This window comes from Drosophila mauritiana, chromosome 3R (genome assembly GCF_004382145.1).
Source record: "Drosophila mauritiana strain mau12 chromosome 3R, ASM438214v1, whole genome shotgun sequence".
Classification (NCBI taxonomy): Eukaryota; Metazoa; Arthropoda; class Insecta; order Diptera; family Drosophilidae; genus Drosophila; species Drosophila mauritiana.
In genome coordinates this window covers 21,465,174-21,486,007 of record NC_046670.1, presented here as the reverse complement: position 1 = coordinate 21,486,007, position 20,834 = coordinate 21,465,174, and the positions used below count along the sequence as shown (strand labels likewise).

The window sequence follows — 20,834 nt, the reverse complement described above, 5'->3', positions numbered from 1 at the left end:
CAAAGTTAGTAAAATATAAATAATTGTCATAAAATGGATAATATAATCTAAAACCTAAACAAATTGATTAAAAGTTCGGCGATCATTTTCGAGGCGACTTTCGATGCGATGTCCTGACACCAGATCCTATTTGAGCTGAGGATTGGCGAGTTTGATTTGTACTAAGTTTGCTTTGTTGTTCAAAAGGAATGGGTGGAGTTCCATCTGGATAGTTTACCAGGGAGATGCGACTCTCCCCGGAGAACAGTTGAGAGCCAGTGCTACTCATGGACCCGGCCTTCTCCGGAATGGAGAGGAACGATCCCACTGGTGTGGATGTCTTTTGTCTGTCGTTGGTTGCTCCGGTGGCATGGCTTACACCCACTCCTGGTGTTTGCGTGTTGTTGCTGGGCGAGAGCGAATGCAGGACCGACCTCAGAAAGTGTCCCCTTAAGGACTCATCTGAACTATCACTGATAACGTCGTCGTGCACTCGATGTTTGAGGAGCTCTCTCGTAAGGAATTCCCTCAGATTAAGGGATCTTCCTATCTGGCTTGCATCCTGCACTGTGGAATCGTCCTTAGACCTGTTGTTGCGCTCGTGGCCTCCACGTAGCCGAGACCTTCGTGGCCGCCGTTCTGGCGACGAGGCTGTGGTACTGCTGCACAACTCATCCACCTGCTGTTGCCTCTGATGCATTGTGGCATGCCAGCACTGACTTCTCCGATCCGCGTCGCTGGAAAAGTTGCTGCCGGAGAGGGGATCTATGCCACTCTCGTTGGGCTGATCGTTGGTCACCGGGGCGACGCTTTCCCGCCGCGTACTGCTAGCCACCTCCTGACCGGTCAATGTGGTGTCAGTTGCGTTGCCTCGACGAAATGAGTTCTTCAGAATTTTCCGCTGGCGGAGTTCTTCCTCAACGTTAAATGAATCCGAGGAATCATTCCCTAAACTAGCACTGTCTATTAGATCCCTCTGATCGGCTGGTTGATTGGCCAACATTTTTTCAAAGTATTCCCTGCGCTTGGGAAAGTCTTGGATCGTATGAGTGACCACACGCAGCTGTCGCATCAGTTCACCCGGGGACAGAGTGGCCTGATCTGCATCCTGACCTATCTCCACATGAATTCGGGTGCTAGTCATGTTATGAAGATAGGCATTAATGCTAGGAAACTCACGATAGTCAGTTCCTTGATTGTGCTGCCTGATCGCGTGTATTAACTCATTGAATTCGCACTGCAGCCGTTGGCTCTGATCAGCATCCAACCGCGACAGATCCAACTGCAGTTCCTTGGCGTACTGATCAAAACTAGGGAATGGCTTGGGCACCGGTGTGGCGGCCACAATATGTGATTGTCCCGGCGTTTCGACTTCTGTAATGGTCGACAGTTCGTGCGCCAGATCCTCGGCGTTTAGTTGAGGACTATACCGACGAATCGTGGCCGGAGGTGCCCTTACTCGGCCGCGTGCTGTATTGTTCTGCGTTGAGGAGCCGAGGGAGATGGGTTCCGCATCGATACAAACCTGGCCCTGTGCGGTAATTGGACGCGAGTCCGCAATGCCACTATCCCTGCTGGCTGCTGTCGGCTTGTGCCTCTGCAGCGCCAAGGCTTCCGAGGTCGAAGGTGTTTGAGAATCGCTGCGATCGGACATTGTCCGGCATCTGGTTTGCTGTTGTCCAGTTGGGAGCTCAAGATATTCAGTAGACTGCCGCTCGCCATCGCTGTTCGATGTGAGGGTGACCTCCACAAGTCGCTGCTTCTCCTCGCGCACTTTCGTGATCAGCTCCGTCAGTTCGGCGATCCGCTGGGTGCAGTTCTCCGTGAGCTGTGCATAGCGTTCCATGTTTCGGGCAGATGACTCCTCACTGGTAGATTGGGATTTCGATTTTTCGGGTGCAGAGCGGTTTGTGCTTTTATCGGCAGGCAAGCTTGAGGATACCCCCCCACCATTCTTTTGCTGCACTGCACCGTTTGATTGCTGCTGCCGCTCCCTTTTGCCGCTTTCTTTTAGAGGTGCGGCATTTTTCCTATCTCCTTGTGGAGTCGGCCTTTCCCTTTGCATATTTTCTCTTGTGCGCCCTTTATCTTTGTTGGTTTGCTGACAATCTTCAGGATTCTTGGCTAAACGCTTGTTCCATATTTGATCGAAGGCGCGCATACTTTTCTCTGTATCCTGCGACTGTTGCTCCCTTTGCAGCTGCTGCTGGCAACGTATTGAATCTTCCAAGTCATTGATTAAGCTGCGATTATCATCAATAAAGGTTTGTATCCGCTCCATGCGATGCTCGTTCATCTCCGTATGTTCATCCTGATCCCTTTCAGTTCTTCCCGATTCAGGCTCGGGACAAGGGGTTACGTTTCTCAATGAGTTGATCACCGACGTTGAGGGTGTGGTCACATACGAGGAACTCACACCCATCTCATCTATACTTTGGCGCGTCATTCCTAGCAGACGATTTATATATTGAATCACCACGGGATGTAATGGAGCAGAAGCGGGAGCCGAAGGAACAGAAGAAGTTCCCTGGCCCATATTTTTATAACTGACTGGCGGCAGACTGCGATAGGCGGTGGAGTTGGAATCAATGGATATCTGACGCTGATCCTGTGAGAATGGCCGCTTTCCGTGATCCTGTTCCGTCGGCTTTGGCGCATCGTCTCTTGGTGTGCTCTCAGTTGAGCCCAGGGGTACATCATTTTCATTATCAATAGCCGACGGCTTGGATTTGGCTTTCGATTTAGTTCTCGGTACATATTGCTTAACAGTACCGTCGCTCCTCACCTTAATAATGATCTCAACTGGCCCATCTTCTTTTGAGGTTGATTTCGGCTTATCACTCTCACTGGATTTTGCACTTTTTGTCTCCTTATAGAACTTTCTGAGACGCTGCTCGAGAATTGCCTCCTTCTGTTGCAAATCCGATTCTCGTTCGTTTAAAGTTCTCGTTCGCTCGGATAGAATATCATCTCTCTCCTGACGTATATTGTTCAATTCCTGGGCATTGTCACCCTTTGATGCACCTGTCTCGCCCGCCTTCAGTTCCTCCAACAGCTGGACTCGAATTTTCTCAATGCGCTCAAGCAAACTCTTTAGCCTCATCGATTTCAGTGAGTTCGACTGCTCTGCCTGCAGGTCCGACTTGAGCTGCTTGCTCTGATCATTAACGTAGTCGAGAAGAATGGAGCAGCAGCTCTCCGTGCTGCCAAGATTATCCCGGCCCATTTGAACAGGAGGTTCGCCCAAATTAACTGCCACAGAAGCTTTGGATTTGCTGCGCGATGAGTTTGGAGGAGTAGGTTTGGTGCGCACTTCCGGGCAGGTGATGATGGCCGGTCTAAGCAGCATTTCTTCCATTGCATCGTTCATCTTTTGCTCTCGCCTGGCAGCCGCATCCGCGAACCGATGGCTAGGTATAATGTTAGCCTGGTGTGAAAATGAGTTTGTATTATTTCAAGAGGAAAGATATTTGATTTCCTTACATCGGTTGGCAAGAGCTGCGGTTGCTGTTGCGTTAAAGCATCTAGCTTTTCCGTTAATTCGGCACAATCCCGACGCACTTGCTCGCGTTCAAGAGCCTTTTGACCACGATCGTCACTAATTTTCCTATTTAAATACGTTATTGATTTAAATTTGATTTATTAAGATAAGTTGTGTGTTTCTGGCTATTACCTCAGTTTGTCCAGTTCCTGTTCCCGCAGATCTCTCAGCTGGTTCTCGATGCGAGCATGATCCATAGCGGTTAATTGGCTGACATCCTTCTCATTGCACTGCACCGACTGTGTTGGTGCTTCGTACGTTCTGTGGTACTTATTGCTATGGTCGTAGAACTGAACACGTCCGGATTGAGTCGTCTTTGGGTCCTGTCGCGAGGTCGCGGTAAATGTGGTGGTGGATACAGTGGAATGCGCAGCAGTGCTTGGTGGAGCAGTAATAGCGGGAACGTGTACAGCTGGCTGATTTGGCATCATTTGCTGCGGTGCATACATCGGATGAGGTTGTGGAAACTGGGCTTGCATGGGAAATGACATTGAATATGGCATCGCATATGGTTGCATCGGATGTTGGGCATACGGATGCATGTATGGTTGATTCTGAGGCATGGGATAACAATTGGTCATCGACGGATTTGGCATGGCTGGCATAGCCTGTTCTGGAATCGGTTGAAGGTTTCGAGGAGGTTCCCCAGCTGGTTTCTCTATAGCTGTTACTTTGGGCAGCGTAGCTGGAGCTTTGGCCTTCTGACCTCTGTGTATTCCCGCATCTATTACCTTCGCAGGAGCTAGATTTAATTTTAAGCCCGGTCTTTTGACTGTCGGCTGGTTACGTGATGCCGTAGCTATTTTCTTGGGGGATCCTTTAGCTGTTTTAGTGGGTGATTTTCTGGGTGCTGGAGCAGGAACGGGCTCCTCTCGCTCTACACATTTCCTGGGCGATCTTGGCAGGGATTTTGTGGGACTAGGCGGGGCAGATACTGATGGAGTAGGATCTGTTTCCCTTCGCCGACTTGGCCCAGCTCGTACGGTGGTCTCGGTTTTTTTTACCAAATCGCTGATCTGCGTAAATCTCGGCCTGCGTTGGGGTTCATCTTCACTGGGTCGGACGACATGGCTGAATTTGCGGTTGGTTTGTATGAACCTATCATTTATATCCATACCCTCGGGATTCTTGTGGGTTTCAGAAATGGTTTCCTCGATTTCCACGTCTAGGATAACGGGAGTAGTTTTCTGGAGACACCGGTTGCTGGTCGGACTCTCGATGATCAGGATGGATGAGTCGTCATCGGAGGATGCGTCATCATCCTTCCCATCCTCTGCATCGGTGCTGGTACATCCACAGCTGGTTGTCCTTTTGCGCTTGCCCTTGCAACAGGGTTTGTTGCACCCGCTCTCCATTCGGTTTTCTTTGTCCTCCACTATGGGCGTTTGTGTGCCCGCCGAGGCACGTCCCTCCGCATTCAAATTCATTGTGTTTGTGGCCCGCAACTCCACGCTGGCTTTGGCCGATCTTTTCAAGGCCTGCTGGCGACACCTTCGGATTTTGTCGATTCTCTCTTGCCTCTGCTGCTCCATGCGTTCGTTCTCCTCCTTTGCGGCGCGATGGGCGGCGCCCACTTGGAAAACGGCCGAACGGTAGTCCTGGTGCTTTTTGGCCAAAACATGCTCGCGCCACGCATTCAGCTCCCTTTGCTTGACCTGCTCTAATTTGTCTATTTGACGCCGCTTTTCGGCAGCCACTTCCTCGCGTATCTGTCGTGCCAGTTGGTTGGACTTCTCACGCACCTGGTTGAAAAATTGGGTCACGCTTAGTTTTACAATTACTGCGCAATGGGCTCGGAACCCAAGGGCCAAGTTACCTGCTTCAAACGGGTTATGCGACGCTCAGTCTCGAGATCTTTGCGTACTTTCTGTGGATCGTCCAGTGGTCCTATGGTCCTCCTCAGGTTGGCCCCGAACTTTCCATTAACTGTTAGCTGCAGAGCCATCGGCTCTATCGATACTTGTAATAAATTCGTATGTGGGGCAGCATTTACGCAGTAGAAATCGAATCAAGTTTGAGCGTAAAATCAAACAACCAGCGTCTTCAAAAATTCCTCCCAAGCGGTAGTGTGACCGTAGATGATTAATTCAATGTTCTAGAATTTACATGCGTCAAAATATAGCTGGTATATTTTTTATATATAAGGAAAACGCACTCAAGCCACAATACAAATTGAGAAATTAAATGATCGAAAAACTCCGTATATTTTTTTTAACATTATAGAATTTAATGAATTTTATATTGAAGCTACATGGCAATAAACTCAGTTAGAAAACCAAGACATCGCTAAAATAGCAGGGACACAAGCCTTGATAGCCCAATTAGGATGTATCGAACTATCGACACCTATCGTTATCGAGCGAAATCAGCTGAAATTGTTTGGATTACGAGATTGTAAATAGAAATATTGAAATTACATTTTTTGGCTGTGAAATCGTAAAATTATGGCGTTCCTACTGCGACAAGTGGCCAGGAGCGGATTGCAAAGGTGAAATTAACTAGGAAACATTGCGTGACAACTCCCACAATAAGTGCTTGATCTTCCACAGAAATCTTATCCTAATGCGGCATGCCTCCGCTTCCACATCCGCTAATCCAGAACTTAGTGTCCAGGTAAGCGAGAGCTGCTTGAAGCGACTCCGTGAGATCTGCGTGGATGGATCCTTCCTGCGTGTGACCGTGGAAGGAGGCGGATGCTCCGGCTTTCAGTACAAATTCGATTTGGATAAGCAGCTGAACGAGGATGACCGGCAGTTTGGCGAGGCTGAGGCCAAGGTGGTGATTGATACCGTCTCGCTGGAGTACTGCAGCGGCGCCACCGTAGATTACCACAGCGAACTAATACGCGCCGGTTTCCGGATGGTGGCCAATCCGCTGGCGGAACAGGGCTGCTCCTGCGGCTCCTCCTTCTCAATCAAATTGTAAACTTTAAACTTTAGAGAATTATTTAATACACATAGAATGTTCAGTTATATACACGTCGAGGGTGGACAATAACAAAACAGGGGAGGGGGAGCGGGCGTTCCCAGTTAGTTATTTTACAACAATATACAGTAAAGCAGCTGGGCGGGATGCGCGCCGCTGTCCATGCTCATTTGCAGGCGGCCAGCTGGTCACTTAAGCTGATGACCTGCTCCGTCAGCACGCTGATTTGCTCCTCGTAGTTAATACGCGTCGTGGTCTAACGAAATCCAAGATGTTACTTGGTTTGAAAAGCACAAAACTGCAGGCACAACTCACCAACTCCTCTTCGAGCATTTGCAGGGCTCCACCCAAACTGGCCAACTGATCGTCCTTGGCCTTCAGCTCGTGCGTTGCGTTCTCCAGGCAGTTTTGCAGGTGCTGAACCTCCAGCTCGTAGGATCGCAACTTGGACTCCGCTTGCACTTTCAGTCGCATCAGATCCTCGAACTTCTTGCTGAACACACTGTAGATGAGCTGCTCCTTGGAGGGCGGCTCGGGGGGATCCTGCAGCGAGTCCCGCGCCCGCTGGCTGCCTTTCGTCTCCGACTCTGCCGGTCGAACGGTGACGCCCGCCGCCGCCGTGCTGCAGCTGCACGTGCTGAGATCCTTGCTGGGGTTCGAGACAAATGCTTGGTGCAACTTGGCCACTTCAAATTGAGCCCTCCAATGCGCCGCCTCCTTCTCGAGCAGCGCAATGCGATCCTCGGAGGTGAGTTGGTTGCTATTCGACTGCTGCTGGAGATTGTGGAGAGGAGTAGTATCGCTGCCGGTGGCGCTCAATGCGTCCTCGCTGCCAAGCTGAAAGCAGGTGAATCTTTGGGTAAATACTAAAAGAGAGATCTCAATATTACCATGCTGGCCGCATCAACCAGCTTTGTTTCCAGCTCGCTGTTCCTGTGCTGCAGCGTTTCCACCTCCTTCCTGAGTCGCTTCTCCAGTTCGTTTTGATCGCCGATGCGTTTCTCCAGTTTCTGTTCCAACGATGCTATGCGCTCAGTGTGCAGCAGCAGATCCCTTTGCTTGTCGTCAATCTGTGCATAGTCATTTGAGCCATAACTCATAGCCAATTTTGAATTTCATTTCCTGGGCCTTACCAATGACGTTAGCTGCGCATTCTCCATGATTTTCTTCTGCAGTTCCTCAAAGATGAGGGCTTCCTGAGCGGCATCCGATGCTGGATCGGCATCTGGGCGGCTATTGCTCTGCAAGGCTCGCCTGCCACCGGAATCCTTGTCCTTCTTCTTGGGCTGCTCGTGCACCGAGATTTCCTGCTGCAGCTGCGAAACTCGCGACTCCAGCTGCTTGTTTCGAAAGCCCAGCGAGTCCACCTCCTGCTCCGTACGCCGCAACGAGGTGGCGTACTGCTGCAGTTGCTCCCGCAGGCTGGCCTCCTTGGACTGCTCCTCCAGCACAGCCTTCTTCAGCACCGTCGCTTGTGCACGCAGCTAATTGGGGTTTATTTTTGGGGATTAATTGGATTAATGGGCGTTAACTGTTGCTGTCGATTTGGGGCTGAATTATACCTTTGAGTATTCTGTGGCCAGTTTCTGGTACTTGGCCTCCGGCACGGTGCCATCCATGGCTAGCGATTTCTCTGCCATCCAGGCTGGCTTTAAGATCTATGTGGTTGCCGGCGGTGGATTTCTTCGCACGGTTTCTAAATTGTTTTAAACAAATTGACCAACAAATAAAGCTGGCACTGCAGTGGGCACAGCCACACATTCGCAGAGAATATCAAAGCGCTATGGTCGAAAATGCGATTATTTGTGCAGTTGGTCACACTAAATACTTAACGGCTTTTTAAATAAAAAAAGAAGAAATTTACATGATGAAATATTTTTGCATTATTCATTGATAAAATAATTAGTATATATGATAAAACTTCAGCTATTTTTAAAATTAACTTCAAAATATTTGTTTTTTGTTTACAAACTAAAAACTGATTATATAATTACATTAAAAAATGTCATTTCAACCTTGACTTCTCACTTCTCATATAGGCAAGCTGTTTTTTTCTGTTTACAGGCAGCAATTCATCGAATTATCTTGTTTACAAGCAATAAAAAGGGAAGCGAATAATTAAGAGGTGTGAAAGGTTAAAGCCCTAAGCAAACCAACTAAAGTGTTGTTAATATATGTTTAAATATTTACTTTGCCCGTGACTAAGCTGATGACTAGCTCTCAAAGGCCCCATCGCAATAAATAAAGTAGAGTTATATCGTTTAAGACCTTTATTAACTATGTAGTAACATAAATTAAGCATTACCTAATAGGTACGTAATTGAAAGCTATTTTAGCACTTAACTTAAGAATATATTATCGAAGGGCACTTTTTCGAACAGTTTGTTGGACAGCTCCCTGAAGATGATGCCGAAACTCTTGGCATATCCCACCTTCAGTTCGTTGAACACCGTCTCCCAGTTCTCGTTGAGGAATCGATTCATACCATCCGACAGGGTTTTGTCGTTGAATAGGTTCTCGAAGTTCATGTACACCCTCTTGGGATCGAAGGACACCCGGTAGTCCTTCAGTCGCATGTACTTGACGCCATCCTTCTCGAAGGGTTCGCCGATCAGGCGATGCTCGATCTTGGTGTTGATCAGCGTGACATTGGCCTTTCCATGTCCCGTGATGGGCAGCAGAAGGATGCGGCCGGACATCTCGTAGTCGCCAATCATCTCGATGCGATCCGTTCGGCTATCACAGATAATCAAGTGCTTATCCAGATCGGTTCTGAAATGTAGAAGGTCAGCAATATAAGCATCACATACTCATAACTTCTTTAGATGAAATAGTTGACATTCTGATAACGCACCTGTACCGCTGGATCTTGCTGGTGGAGATCATGTCGTGCACCTTCACATTCTTCAAGGCCTGGCGCAGATTTATTGGCGCATTGCCGGCGTCTATAACGAGTTTCTTCACGGTCAGCGGCTCGAGGGGCGGGATGCCGAATTCCTTATTGCCTGCAATGGAATCGGTGGGAGGATGACTCCAGGTCTGCGACCAAATCGGTGTGATTACTCACCCGCCTTCAGCTGCTGTATCGCCACATTGACGGCATCCACCAGGCATTTGTCGAAGTTCGCGTCCCGTTTGCACTTGGGAAAGCCTTCGGCTGAAAAGTCGAGACGAAAATCGGTTAAGTCGCGCTTGGTCATGACATTGAAATCTGGCAGCCTCGCGGATTGCGGAAGTGCCACTGCCAAAATATAAAAATATAGCGGCCTGCAATTGGGCCAGCATCCATTGGCCAGAGTTCGTTGGCCACAGAAACTTGTTTGTAAACAAAACAAAAGTGTCGGCGACACGAAAAAAAAAAACGAAATATATGTGGATGAATACACGAGAAAAAGAAGTGAGCTAGCATATTTTAGTGGCTCAATGTCAAGTTGAGGGGCCATTTATCATGAATACATTGAGCAGACAAAGGCACACATGACCTATGCCAACGGTTTCATTAATCAGCTACACAGCGAGAAAAATTCCATAAAAATTCCGCGCTGCCGCGTGGAATGTGCGAATTAATTAACACAATTCAATCGCCGTGCGGTTACATATGTATGTCCTTCTCTGCGATAATCGTAAATTTGTGTCACAAGCGGAAGTGTAAGTGTGAATGTGGTGAATGTGGATCACTGGACTGTGGTCGGTGGTGTCTGGACCGCCAAACTGGCCTGGCCAAGAGCAACCTGTTTGCAGACGATGGCTTCAATTGCATAACCTACCGTTTACAGTGGACTTCGGTGGCTGGAAACCTCTAATGCCGCCAAAAAACCGATCTTAATTGATCTTGACCATTTAGCAGCACGCAAATGAAGCGCATAAAAATGGTCGCTTTTCTTTTTATACCCCCCCTCAATTATTCGCGTTTTTAATTGCCAAAACTATTATCTTGAAAATGGCCCATAGCATTTTTAATCACTTCATGGAAAATATTTTTATTTAACTTTTTGGTGATTCCCACGCTAATTGTTTTTAATTGTTCATATTTATCTTGCTGGATTTCTTTCGGAATTCAAAGTGAAATCTAGCTTAGATTAGTGTTGAAACCAAGAGAAGTAATTATTCATGATTCTAAAGTATTAAAAATGTACATAAAAACACTTAAAAATTCTACTGCAACGTAAATATAAATATTAGTTCCAGTTCTGGGAAATTGTCAGACTTTCCTAGACTGAAAACAGTTGAAATTGACCATGAATATTTTAAAAAGTTTAGGATGTAAAAAACCCAGTATATATATGTGGTAAATCCCAGAATCCCAATTTGAAGCAGCACTTAAGTCTAAGCCGGCGTGACACCCTACTGATTTTTACTGTACTTGCTGTAATAACACTCCAAATTTGCATGCAACTATAGACGCCACTAGAGAATCTTACACAGATCGACCTTCAGGTCTGCAGGCCAAATCGCGAGTTCCCAAACTAAAAAGCGAATTTAAAGAGCCATAAACTATATCGATCACGTTTTAACCATAAATGTGGTGCCAAGCAAATAGATGTAGCCGAAGCATGGCGCCAAAGCAAATACGATCTATAAGTTTTTGCACTTTTGACTCGCCGCAATAGTTGATGTTCGATTTGCTTAATTTATTTGTTTTTTATTTGTATTTTTATTTTTTTTTTGGTGCAGTACTTACGCAATTCTTGCGCAGCCGTTACAGTAAGTTCCTGCGCAACCGCAGCGATTAGCAGCAGCATTAGTGGTAGCGAGTATTTTGACATTTTGCGTCCGGGGGGATGTACGAAATCGGATCGGATGTACGAAATCGATTGACCAAGAGCCACAACCAAACTCCAATTGACACTCGGCACGAAGAGATGGCTCCACGCGCGCGCGACTTCCGTTTTCGGTTCAGGTGACAGGTGGTTCTGGCCGAAGACTTATCACTGTGTACACGGGATGCGTCCGCCGATCGTCTTTTTATACCGAGCTTCAGCGGCGGCGACGGCGCCTCAACTTGGCTTTCTGATCGTTGGACGTCGGCGAGCTTTTGCGAGTCTCGAAAACCCATCGATTTTCAATCGCGCCGAGCTTTGGCCCATTAAGCCAGCCAGTGAGTCAACCACTTTTGCTTTCCGGCTCGCCGCTTTTGGCCAGGCCAAGACGGCCAAACCACCAATGACCACTGGCAGTGGAAGACAAGTGACGACAACGACCAATGACCGAGCCACCCAGCAACCCTGTGTTTGCCCTTTCGATATTATTTTCCCCCCCTGCTATGCGGTTCATTGAACCTCACCTGGTTGTCAACATAATTTATGGCCATAATATGGGGCTTATATTGCTTATACGATATTCACGCTTCGCTCTCTTCGAGGAAGTCAAATCGAACCACTTAATCCAGGCACTTGAGCGGACTTTTAGCGTACATTCTACAAGTGCACAGGAACTAGTTTTTATTGGGTCAATATTTGGCAACATTTGGTGTGCTGAAATCACAACAGTCGAATTCTTGCACAAATGGGAAAACTAATTTTGGGTTAAGCGAATTGGGTAATCTTATTTGTGGCTACCACTAAATTAAATGCACAGTTTGGATTAACGGGCATCATTAAAACTGGAAGTCCGTAAAATAGGTAATGGGGAAATCAAAAATTTTCAGAAAAAGCCAAAGAGGAAATCTTAGTTGCAAACATGTATTAATATATTTAGGATTTTCACTTTCATTCCTATTTAAAAATGTATAATAACAATGCAAATCAGTATGGTTATATTAACTATCAAAAATATTAAAGCTTTTGCTTTAAATTCTTCAATTTTGTTCTGCTTCATCCTATCAATCATTTTTGATCTTTTACAACACTATTCTTTGATTGTAATTCGTCAATTGACTTCATGGTACCGAATTCAAGTTTGTTGCCTAAGTCTTTCGTTTGGCCAGCACATTCTTTTGTCCAACTGGGCTTAGGCATGCACTTGTGTGCGTGTGGACATGAGTCTGCTGGCAAGTGTTTGGCCAAAAATAAACGGCCCAAGGACCTCGACATGTGTCTATGGAAACTGTTGCAATTGTTGTTCAAATATAAACAAACGATATGCGAGTGCTTAGCTGAGCCGGCTAACGGTATATACAAATGGTATGATGATTGGTGATAAAGTACCAGGCCATAAGTGTGGAAACCGGTTGTCGCCAGTAGTCTCTCAGCATTCATCGGGCACGCAATCACTTCGGAATAGAATTATCCAAAAGAAAAGTAATTATCACTGGAATCATCAGAAAAGCTAGACGCAATAGTTTCCAAAATGCACAAATGCTATTGCGGCGTAATGAGATCGGGAAGTGAGCGGCAGCAGCAACATCTTGCGCTGCATCAAGATCGAGATCATCATCCACGTGGCGATCTCAGGTCGGTGACCTCATCTTCCAGACAAAGCCTGCGACCCACCCAATTTGTAAAACGTCCGAGCCTAAAGACCGCGCCCAGATTTGGCCTAGGTCATTCCAGCACCGAGTTGGTCAATGACTTCAGTCGCCGGAACTCCACAGCCACCACGGTGAGTCACTGCTCCAGCTGCAGCTGCAGCTCCTCCCAGCAACGCCAGCAGAGCAGGGCCAAGGTTTTGCGATGGGGCTGGGAACGAACAGGAGGTATTGACACCTCGAACACGAACCACCATGAAAGGTACACGGACAATCGTCGTCTTTACGAGCAGAGCGCATGCGTCGCCAGTCGCCAGAGGAGCCAAGGTCAGGGTCAGGTTTACAGTGGCAACTCGACGCCATCGCCACGCCCAGTTGAGTACCCCAAACAGCAGGCCATCGATGAGCTGCAGCAACTGAAGGTCCTGCAGCACTTCCGCCTGATGAACACCAGCGAATGCTTCAGTGATGTCCGCCAGGATGAGCTGCGTCTGCAGCGGGCATATGATAAAATCATTTTCGGCCACTCGGACAAGTGGAACAAGGATCGGGCCAATGAGAGCAGGCAACAGGAAGTGACGAGGAGCAGCAGCAGCACCACCACGCCCTACGCCCTAAGGCAGAAGTTGCTCCAGCTGAGGCTCCAGGAGGAGGAGCGACATGGCAGGGGCACGGGAGCCACATGTGCTCCATTGGGAAAGAGTTGCGCACTGCGATATAACTAAACTAAAGTGCTATATAAATATAAACTATAGTGCAATATAGTAAGCAACATAAAGTAAAGTTATGAATAAGAATTGCAAGTCCTTGAACTTCTTTAGATTGTAACACCAACTATATAGACAATAAATCAATCAAATCAATTCGCTATCTAAATAAGAAACTAACATGCATTTCACTCAAGTAAAAACACATCCCAAATTTCATATTTATTGCTAGTATGTATTTCAATTTTTCTTTTAATAAAACAGTGCTATTTTGTTACAAGTGCTTCGTCATTGTGTTCATTTTGTTTAATTTGTATTTTTTTGTTTCATTTTTTATCTCTTTTTTAAATGATTTTTTTGTTTTTTATTTTATTTTTTTTTTTCAAATTTACGCTTTGAATGCATTATTAATTTACCCCATCTGTCTTTTCTAATTTCCTTCTTGAGGTCAATTACGCTTTAATTTTACGATATTACGTTATAGTTTTCTTATGACTTGTGTTTTTGGGGGTTGAAAACAGCCGATGTCGTACTGGATCGCATTATTACAAGTACATATATAGTCGTAAATATACGTTGAATTCATTACAACATTGAACAGAGTACTAGAGTGTGAAATAGACGAGGACTCATGCCTTTGCTTTTGTATTTGTTTTTTTTTTTTTGTCCGTAGGTTACGCGATTGTTGTTAGTAGGTTGCTTGGTTGTCGGGCGGGGATTGGATTGGATTGGATTATACAAACGAAACCATTTTGGGTAACTTGCGTCCGGCTGCATCGCTCCGGATCGCTGCCTGCCTGCCTGGGCATAATACTTGTAATTGAATGTGGCGGCCTTTAGCACTAGAATGTTGCGACGTTAGTCGTAGAATGCAAAATACACGAAGTGTACACAAGTACGCTTGTACGATAAACAGAGTGTGTGTGTCTGTGTTTGTTGCGCTGCTGTTTACAAATATTTTATTACTTGCTTATTTTTGTTTCGATTTTTTTTCTATATTTCGTGTGAGTTTCACATGCACTTAATGGGTCTGGGGCCGCTGCTTTCCTTTCGTCTGGGCGGGGGATTTAAAGGGGGTAACATTATCTGCCTCGTCGCTGACATCAGCAGAGAGCACACAGTGCCGCTCAAAAGCGTTCGCCTTAAGGTAGATTTTCAATTCGGGTTTATTTTTGTCTATATAAACATACTTTTCAGGGTTCTCCTTAAAATCGTGTGTGCGTGCTTGCCTGTATGTGAGTGTGTGTGGAGTGTTTGTGTAACGCAAACAGTTAAAAAATATTCACAATATTTGTTTATTTTAATATTTTTGGTGTAAACAATTCAAGCTTATATAGCTTGCAACTAAAATTGCTTTCCTCGTTTTAAAACTAAGTAAACATGTATCGATGTCAAATATTACAAAAATAAATCGTGCCGCGAGTACATACATATGTAATATGTAGTAACCTCAACTCACATTTAAAAGCATTCTCGTACAGTTTAATTAACATAAAAGTTAACATTGTTACCATTTGCTAATATTCCCTTTAGATACGCAAAAAAAACAAGGAAGAACGGAAGTGTGATTAAAGACCTTTGCCAAAAGTGCCGCCAGGATCGGCCTACACAATTAAAATGCTGTGCGAGTTGGAAATGCAAATTAAAATACAATCGGTGCGTGCACTTATGGTACCTACTGTACGGATGATCTGAGCATGTGTATGTGTGTGAGTGAGAGTGTGTGGGCTTTGCGCAAGGAAATATTATAACAAAATTAATACATTAGGAGATAAAATATTCTTGCTTATGCAGTGTCTTACACTACCATTAGTTTGAACTAAAGTGTCTCGATTTGTGTTTTCTGGTTTCTTGTTTTCCTTTCATTCGTTTCGTTTTCCTTATTTGTTTTTGTTATTTTTTTGTTCCTTTTCAAATGAAAGATAGGCTAATTTGTGTAGATTCATATACCCCATATAACGTTGCTCACGATTCGATTACACGTTTATGATAAAAACAAACTCTCTGCGCTTTCCGTTGAATGTGGACACACGGATTCTCCTTTCTGTTTTCCCTATTTGTGTTTTGGGTGTGTGGCCGTTTGTAGTTGCTGTTGTTGTTGTGCTTCGTTCGCGGTGTGCAGTGTTTATTTTTTCTTGTTTTTATTGTTGGCTCCGCGTGGCGGTGTCAAAGGACGTCCTGAGCTGCCAAAGTTGGGATAAACAAATCGTCGCTTGTCGGCGGGTTTCAATATCTGGAAGGAGCACATCAATGTGTCGTCCACGGACATCATGGCACCTGCAAACGTAATCAATAATGATTAATCAATTCAATAGAAGCGGGTGTCGTGCATAGGTAGTTTCATTCTCGCTATTGATTATTGATTATTTTCAAATGCGCATTTTCCGAGTTGAAATTAAATCTGGTTGTCAGCTTTCACTTGCCGACAGCTTATCGGTAGGCAAAATCACCGAGTACAAGGGTGCAACGTGGTTGTTCTCCAAATAAACAAGGTTTATCTCCGACTAAAGTCCCCGAACAATGATGATCACTTACCCGCGTTGTCGAACTCCCCGCAGTAGTTGGGCGCCGAGAAGAGCGTCACTAGCTGACGTTTGGCAAAGAACTCATAACCGTCCTCCACCACCTGATGAGCCCGACAGATCAGGTCAAATTCGTGCTTCTGTAAAAATTTACCCACAACCTGCAAGAGCGAATGCGTTAACCACATTGGAGAGAACAGTGCAATGCGAAGAACCCACCTCTGCTCCAAATGTGAAGCTCACGCCGCGATCATTCTCGCCCCAGCCCATGGTATCCTTATCCGGATCCGACCACAGCAGATCGCACAGCAGTCCCTGATCGGGCACGTCTGTGGGACGCATGATGCGTCGTATCTGCTCCATGGACGACAGATCTGGACTCAGACCGCCGTGGCAACAGAAGATCTTCTCATCCACGATGGCGGCCACCGGCAGGCAGTTGAAGCAGTCCGTGAAAGTTTTCCACAGCTTGATGGTGTAGCGACGTTTGCATTCGTCATAGAACCTGCCAATTAAGTGCAATTAGTTGAGTAATTTTATGGATTATTGCTATAGAATGTGGCATTTACTTTATGTATGTGGAGTATGGCTAATTTAATTGTAATGGATATCGTTGTGTGCGTCAATAAACTAGAAAGTATTAATAAGCTTGGAAGCATAGGTAGACATCATTATGTCTGGGAAATGTTTAAAGCTCACGTAAACAATAAACAACTATAAGTTCTATAGAATGTATAAAAGTACATAGTAATCAGAAGTAAATACGAGTAGTAAGAATAATATAAAGTGTAATCAAATGAGTTGATGTAATCTAACGCAAATTGTTTCGGTGCTGCACTGAACAGATTGCTACCCTTTTCACCAAGCTTCATCCTGTTTTTGGAGCCGCCCCCACTTACCCGTAGATGCGGTTGATGCTGGCGCACTCATGGTTGCCGCGCAGCAAGAAGAAGTTCTCCGCGTACTTGATCTTGTAGGCCAGCAGCAGGCATATCGTCTCCAGGGACTGCTTGCCACGATCGACGTAGTCGCCCAGGAACAGGTAGTTTGACTCGGGCGGAAAGCCGCCATATTCGAACAGGCGCAAGAGGTCATAGTATTGTCCGTGTATGTCGCCGCAGATCTTCAGCGGTGCTTCCAGCTCCAGGAGTATGGGCTGCGACAGGAATATCTCGCGGGACTTGAGGCACAGGCTGCGGATCTCGCTCTCTGATAGCTGCACATTCTTTCCCGGTCGTGCGCCGCGCACTGCAATGGAAAACCAAACAGGGAAAATTTACGTTAAGGTGATAAGAGTGGGTGGTGGTTGGGTGGCAAGGCATGTGGAATGGGTGGGGGCAAGGTAATCAAAAGTGGGAACCCTAACACCTACCCTCCAGCAGGCGCGAGATGATACTGTCGATGTTCATGATATCCGACATCTTTGTGGGCCCGCTTGCTCCGCTTCCCGAATTTCGCTTATCCGCCGATTGCAGCAACTGCTATTTCCCGTAACCCGTGTATTTTCGGTATACGTTCGTTATGTATGTTATTTCATCGATGGGCACGGGCTGCGTGTGCCTGTGTGTGTGTGCGCCGTGTCCGTGTGCGGATGGAAACTCGGTGCTGCGCTAATCTCGCCCTTTGGTCAGCCGGATGCACGGATTCGCGGATTCACTGCCTCGGTTGCTCACCCCTCTGAGGTTGGCTGACTTTAATCGTTCCAGCTGCCCTTTTATTGCATTTAATGCACGTTTTACTCGCGACGTACTAGGAAATTTTCATCTACGTTGGTTAGTGACGTCGATTGTTTACAGCGCGAGTCGATTGCCTATCGATTGCCTATTCATTGCATGGCACGCAGCTATCGGTAACAGGTAGTGTGACCGGAATATGCAAATTCATTTAAAAAACAATATTTTATAAGTGCGGTCCTTTGAAATGAGTGATAAGTACTCATAAAGAAATATAATTATCTTATGATATATTGGCTAATATCGTTGACATTAATACACAAAATATTAAGTTTATATTATATTATATTTATTGACTCATTTTAGGTTATCATCGCTGTCATTGAAGCTCCTCCCGCCCTCCATAGTGTTGAACATCACCCTCTTCCTGGGCAGCGGCACTGGCCTCGAACTCAAGGACGACTTGGAAGCTCCACGAATAGTGGCCGCCGGCTTGACCAGGATCTCCTCCAGACGAGCCTTGAAATCGCGACTAACTAGTCTTTGAGGACTGGGGCTTCGAGATTGCTGCTCGCTACTATCCGTTTGCTCATCCGCCTGCTCTTCGTCTTGGGAGCTGGCTATATCCTCCTCAGACTTTTCGGAGATCGCAGACATCGGGATCCCTTTGCCTGGAACCTCCATGGGTTTGAGTGGACTCTTGTGCTTCAGCAACATTTCCGCACGTTCCGAGAACTTGGCGGAGCACAGTTTTTCGACAAACTTTCGGATGCGATTTCGAGTGGCATAAAAATGTGGATGTTGCTAAAGGGTATTCCAAAATTGTTAAAGGTTCATTAGTTTACGACAGTTAAAGGCTTACCAGCTTTAGTTTGTTGCGGTGCTCTGTCAGCTCGGAGTTCACTCTCTTCAGGGAGGTATGGGAAATACCCTTGGACTTCATATCGAAGCCGTGAGGCATCAACTTCCGGTTGACCATTTTCCGGGCATCCTTGCGAGTAATTGGTTTTTGAGGGCTCCTTGAAACATGTGGGGGTTATTAATACTCTAAGAAAATGTTAAGCTTTCAAAACACTCACTTTATGATTCTTCCAGAAGGCTTGATCGTTTTTGGCTTTGGATCCTCTCGTGGTGCCTCCGACTCGGAGGTGGGAACATCGGTGCCCTCTTCCTCTGTCAGGCTGCGCTCCTCTTCGTTCTCCGTCTCTTCTTGGCTGAGACTATCGCTTACGTCCGTGGTTTCCTTCGTTTCCGGCTTACTAGGAAAAGGTTCCCTTGGGGATTTCGTATAAGTTGGATTGCTGCCCGAACTTCCAGCACTTGACTGCTCCTTTTCCACCACTTGAACTTGGGTCACCAGCTGTGGAAATGGTTTCTCCGAACTTTTCCGTGGTGCCTCCTCAATGGAATAAGTGTCATCGTCATGTTTCTGTTTGAGGAACTCGCTCTCCACCTGCTTGCGAATGCGATCAATGTTGGTTTCCTCCTTGCGAACCACCGGTTTGGGTATTTTCGAGGCAACTGGCACAGTCTGCACAGGCTCTGGCGGCACCTTTTGTACACTCAACTGCTTAAGCTCCCGCTCTAGAGCCTCCAGCTTCTCCTTGTAGCCCTCCTCAAGGTGATAGACAACCTCTTCCAGCCTATGTGCGCTGACCTTTCCAATCTCTGCCACCTTCTCGGTGAGTATGCGCTCCAGATCCTCCAGACACGGCGTGGCTACCCGATCTTCCAGCGGAGGCGTGCTGGCGGATGCCTCTTTACTCTGCTCGAGCGCGTGGCTCAGACCCTCCAGCCTCTTGTTAATGTCCTAAAAGGATAGAAATTGTAATGGTACTCCCACAGGAGTAAGGAATACTTCATCCTACCTGTATGAACTGTTCGTTGCTCTGCTTGAGCTGCGTTTGCCACTCCTCGAAGTTGCTCAGTCGCTCCACCAATCCTGTGAGTTGCTCCTTCCGTTCGCTGGCCTCGCTTTGCCTGGCCTCTCCGCTGTCCTCATCCTTCTCCTTCGGCTCCGCCAGATTGCTCTGGATGCCTACGTGGCGCTGCTCCTGTCGCGGACTTACCCGCTTCGATCCCGTGCTCCGCTCCTTAATGTTCCGCTCGGCGGCATTCAGGCGCTCCTTCAGCTGCTTGATCTCCAGCTCCATTTTGATGGTGTTTATCAGGTGCACATCGGTGGCCTTATCCCGATCCTTCTCCTTCCCGGTGGCGGATGTCAGACTTGGCGGTGAGGCCACACGATGCTTTCGACCAATGTGCACATTCAAGGCCTCGTTGCTGATGAAATTCTTGGTGCACAGATGACAGGGGTAGACCACCTCACGAATGGCCTCGATCTGGGTGATTCTCTTGTGCAGTTGCACCACTTCGTTGTTTGACTCACTCAGGGACTTTCGCAGCGTGGCTATCTCCTCCTGGGCCGTCGTATGCGCCTCCCTCAGATCTGTGACACATTCGTCCAGGTAAGTGCGACAGCACATCAAATACTGTATGGCATACTGAGACATCACAAAGTACTTGGCAATGCCACTGTCCAGAATGTGAGTTTCCAACACTGTGCCCAGTGGTGCCTCCGAAAGGTGGGCCAACGCCTTGTCCACCAGCTCGAAGTTCTGCTCCCTGAGAATCCGCTCCGTTTCATAGGATCCTGCCAGAAATACCACTGTGAGCTAAGTGATAACTGCTATTATCATAATTTTCCATACCCATAAGTCTCCAATCCAGTGGACCATCGCGATACTGTCTTAGTTTGAAGCCCGTTTCCCGGACCATCTGCGGATATTTGCCCTTGAATCCCATTTCTTTGAATCTGAATCACCCAGGACTGCAAAAAAATCGAAAGTTTGTTTACTTCTTCTTCGCCTTCTTTGTTTTGCTTCCGTTCTTTGCCAAACTTTATTTCCCACTTTTTTCCCACCCTTTGTGTTTGGTTAGTTTTTGGTTACACGTTGCCAAAGCAACTACGACTAGGTTGTCAGGACGACAGGTTTAAAGTAGGGTTGTTAAGCCTCTGAAAATGCATATTAGAAGCATAATATCGTAAAAAATGCTCATTCCTATTATTAGGATTTAAAA

At 46.5% G+C, this 20,834-nt stretch overlaps 7 protein-coding genes across 7 annotated transcripts; 2 read left to right on the top strand and 5 right to left on the bottom strand.

Moving 5' to 3' along the window:
- Window positions 1-47: 47 nt before the first annotated feature.
- Window positions 48-5,592, bottom strand: LOC117145879. Its single transcript, XM_033311703.1, has 4 exons — window positions 5,337-5,592; window positions 3,653-5,262; window positions 3,463-3,586; window positions 48-3,406 (listed from the first exon to the last, which is right to left on the bottom strand). Exons 1-4 carry the CDS (start codon window positions 5,463-5,465, stop codon window positions 83-85), a joined length of 5,187 nt encoding a protein of 1,728 aa, XP_033167594.1. The 5' UTR covers window positions 5,466-5,592; the 3' UTR covers window positions 48-82.
- Window positions 5,593-5,859: 267 nt separating this feature from the next.
- LOC117144883 (iron-sulfur cluster assembly 2 homolog, mitochondrial) lies at window positions 5,860-6,494 on the top strand. Its single transcript, XM_033310294.1, has 2 exons — window positions 5,860-6,008; window positions 6,070-6,494. Exons 1-2 carry the CDS (start codon window positions 5,965-5,967, stop codon window positions 6,443-6,445), a joined length of 420 nt encoding a protein of 139 aa, XP_033166185.1. The 5' UTR covers window positions 5,860-5,964; the 3' UTR covers window positions 6,446-6,494.
- On the bottom strand, window positions 6,448-8,209 carry LOC117144881 (protein phosphatase 1 regulatory subunit 21). Its single transcript, XM_033310293.1, has 5 exons — window positions 8,008-8,209; window positions 7,579-7,929; window positions 7,336-7,515; window positions 6,761-7,282; window positions 6,448-6,701 (listed from the first exon to the last, which is right to left on the bottom strand). Exons 1-5 carry the CDS (start codon window positions 8,083-8,085, stop codon window positions 6,612-6,614), a joined length of 1,221 nt encoding a protein of 406 aa, XP_033166184.1. The 5' UTR covers window positions 8,086-8,209; the 3' UTR covers window positions 6,448-6,611.
- Window positions 8,210-8,700: 491 nt separating this feature from the next.
- On the bottom strand, window positions 8,701-11,393 carry LOC117142244 (protein takeout). The gene is made up of 4 exons (XM_033306096.1): window positions 11,127-11,393; window positions 9,513-9,602; window positions 9,300-9,450; window positions 8,701-9,217 (listed from the first exon to the last, which is right to left on the bottom strand). The coding sequence occupies exons 1-4, from the start codon at window positions 11,209-11,211 to the stop codon at window positions 8,785-8,787; spliced, it is 759 nt and encodes a 252-aa protein (XP_033161987.1). The 5' UTR covers window positions 11,212-11,393; the 3' UTR covers window positions 8,701-8,784.
- Window positions 11,394-12,371: 978 nt separating this feature from the next.
- Window positions 12,372-13,788, top strand: LOC117142243. The gene has a single exon (XM_033306095.1). The coding sequence runs from the start codon at window positions 12,734-12,736 to the stop codon at window positions 13,574-13,576; it is 843 nt and encodes a 280-aa protein (XP_033161986.1). The 5' UTR covers window positions 12,372-12,733; the 3' UTR covers window positions 13,577-13,788.
- A 416-nt stretch (window positions 13,789-14,204) lies between these two features.
- LOC117142241 (serine/threonine-protein phosphatase alpha-1 isoform) lies at window positions 14,205-17,880 on the bottom strand. Its single transcript, XM_033306094.1, has 5 exons — window positions 17,453-17,880; window positions 16,980-17,328; window positions 16,300-16,585; window positions 16,094-16,241; window positions 14,205-15,835 (listed from the first exon to the last, which is right to left on the bottom strand). Exons 1-5 carry the CDS (start codon window positions 17,499-17,501, stop codon window positions 15,684-15,686), a joined length of 984 nt encoding a protein of 327 aa, XP_033161985.1. The 5' UTR covers window positions 17,502-17,880; the 3' UTR covers window positions 14,205-15,683.
- A 230-nt stretch (window positions 17,881-18,110) lies between these two features.
- On the bottom strand, window positions 18,111-20,750 carry LOC117142239 (zinc finger protein DZIP1L). Its single transcript, XM_033306092.1, has 5 exons — window positions 20,465-20,750; window positions 19,622-20,406; window positions 18,833-19,563; window positions 18,616-18,772; window positions 18,111-18,557 (listed from the first exon to the last, which is right to left on the bottom strand). Exons 1-5 carry the CDS (start codon window positions 20,556-20,558, stop codon window positions 18,111-18,113), a joined length of 2,214 nt encoding a protein of 737 aa, XP_033161983.1. The 5' UTR covers window positions 20,559-20,750.
- Window positions 20,751-20,834: the final 84 nt, after the last annotated feature.

Bases quoted from the DNA above. Each gene is read 5' to 3' on its own strand.
- LOC117144881 (XM_033310293.1), bottom strand. From the start codon at position 8,085: ATGGCAGAGAAATCGCTAGCCATGGATGGCACCGTGCCGGAGGCCAAG. The intron at 7,283-7,335 runs GTAATATTGAGA...ACCTGCTTTCAG, and splicing joins TGGTTGATGCGGCCAGCATG to CTTGGCAGCGAGGACGCATT. The intron at 6,702-6,760 runs GTGAGTTGTGCC...GGATTTCGTTAG, and splicing joins AAATGCTCGAAGAGGAGTTG to ACCACGACGCGTATTAACTA.
- LOC117145879 (XM_033311703.1), bottom strand. From the start codon at position 5,465: ATGGCTCTGCAGCTAACAGTTAATGGAAAGTTCGGGGCCAACCTGAGG. The intron at 5,263-5,336 runs GTAACTTGGCCC...TTTTTCAACCAG, and splicing joins GCATAACCCGTTTGAAGCAG to GTGCGTGAGAAGTCCAACCA. The intron at 3,407-3,462 runs GTAAGGAAATCA...TTTTCACACCAG, and splicing joins CGCAGCTCTTGCCAACCGAT to GCTAACATTATACCTAGCCA.
- LOC117142239 (XM_033306092.1), bottom strand. From the start codon at position 20,558: ATGGGATTCAAGGGCAAATATCCGCAGATGGTCCGGGAAACGGGCTTC. The intron at 20,407-20,464 runs GTATGGAAAATT...TATTTCTGGCAG, and splicing joins ACTGGATTGGAGACTTATGG to GATCCTATGAAACGGAGCGG. The intron at 18,773-18,832 runs GTGAGTGTTTTG...ACATGTTTCAAG, and splicing joins CCTTCTGGAAGAATCATAAA to GAGCCCTCAAAAACCAATTA.
- LOC117142243 (XM_033306095.1), top strand. From the start codon at position 12,734: ATGCACAAATGCTATTGCGGCGTAATGAGATCGGGAAGTGAGCGGCAG.
- LOC117142244 (XM_033306096.1), bottom strand. From the start codon at position 11,211: ATGTCAAAATACTCGCTACCACTAATGCTGCTGCTAATCGCTGCGGTT. The intron at 9,451-9,512 runs GTGAGTAATCAC...ATTCCATTGCAG, and splicing joins GATACAGCAGCTGAAGGCGG to GCAATAAGGAATTCGGCATC. The intron at 9,218-9,299 runs GTGCGTTATCAG...TCTACATTTCAG, and splicing joins AGCAAGATCCAGCGGTACAG to AACCGATCTGGATAAGCACT.
- LOC117142241 (XM_033306094.1), bottom strand. From the start codon at position 17,501: ATGTCGGATATCATGAACATCGACAGTATCATCTCGCGCCTGCTGGAG. The intron at 17,329-17,452 runs GTAGGTGTTAGG...TTTCCATTGCAG, and splicing joins CATCTCGCGCCTGCTGGAGG to TGCGCGGCGCACGACCGGGA. The intron at 16,242-16,299 runs GTGGGTTCTTCG...TCGCTCTTGCAG, and splicing joins GCTTCACATTTGGAGCAGAG to GTTGTGGGTAAATTTTTACA.
- LOC117144883 (XM_033310294.1), top strand. From the start codon at position 5,965: ATGGCGTTCCTACTGCGACAAGTGGCCAGGAGCGGATTGCAAAG. The intron at 6,009-6,069 runs GTGAAATTAACT...GATCTTCCACAG, and splicing joins GCCAGGAGCGGATTGCAAAG to AAATCTTATCCTAATGCGGC.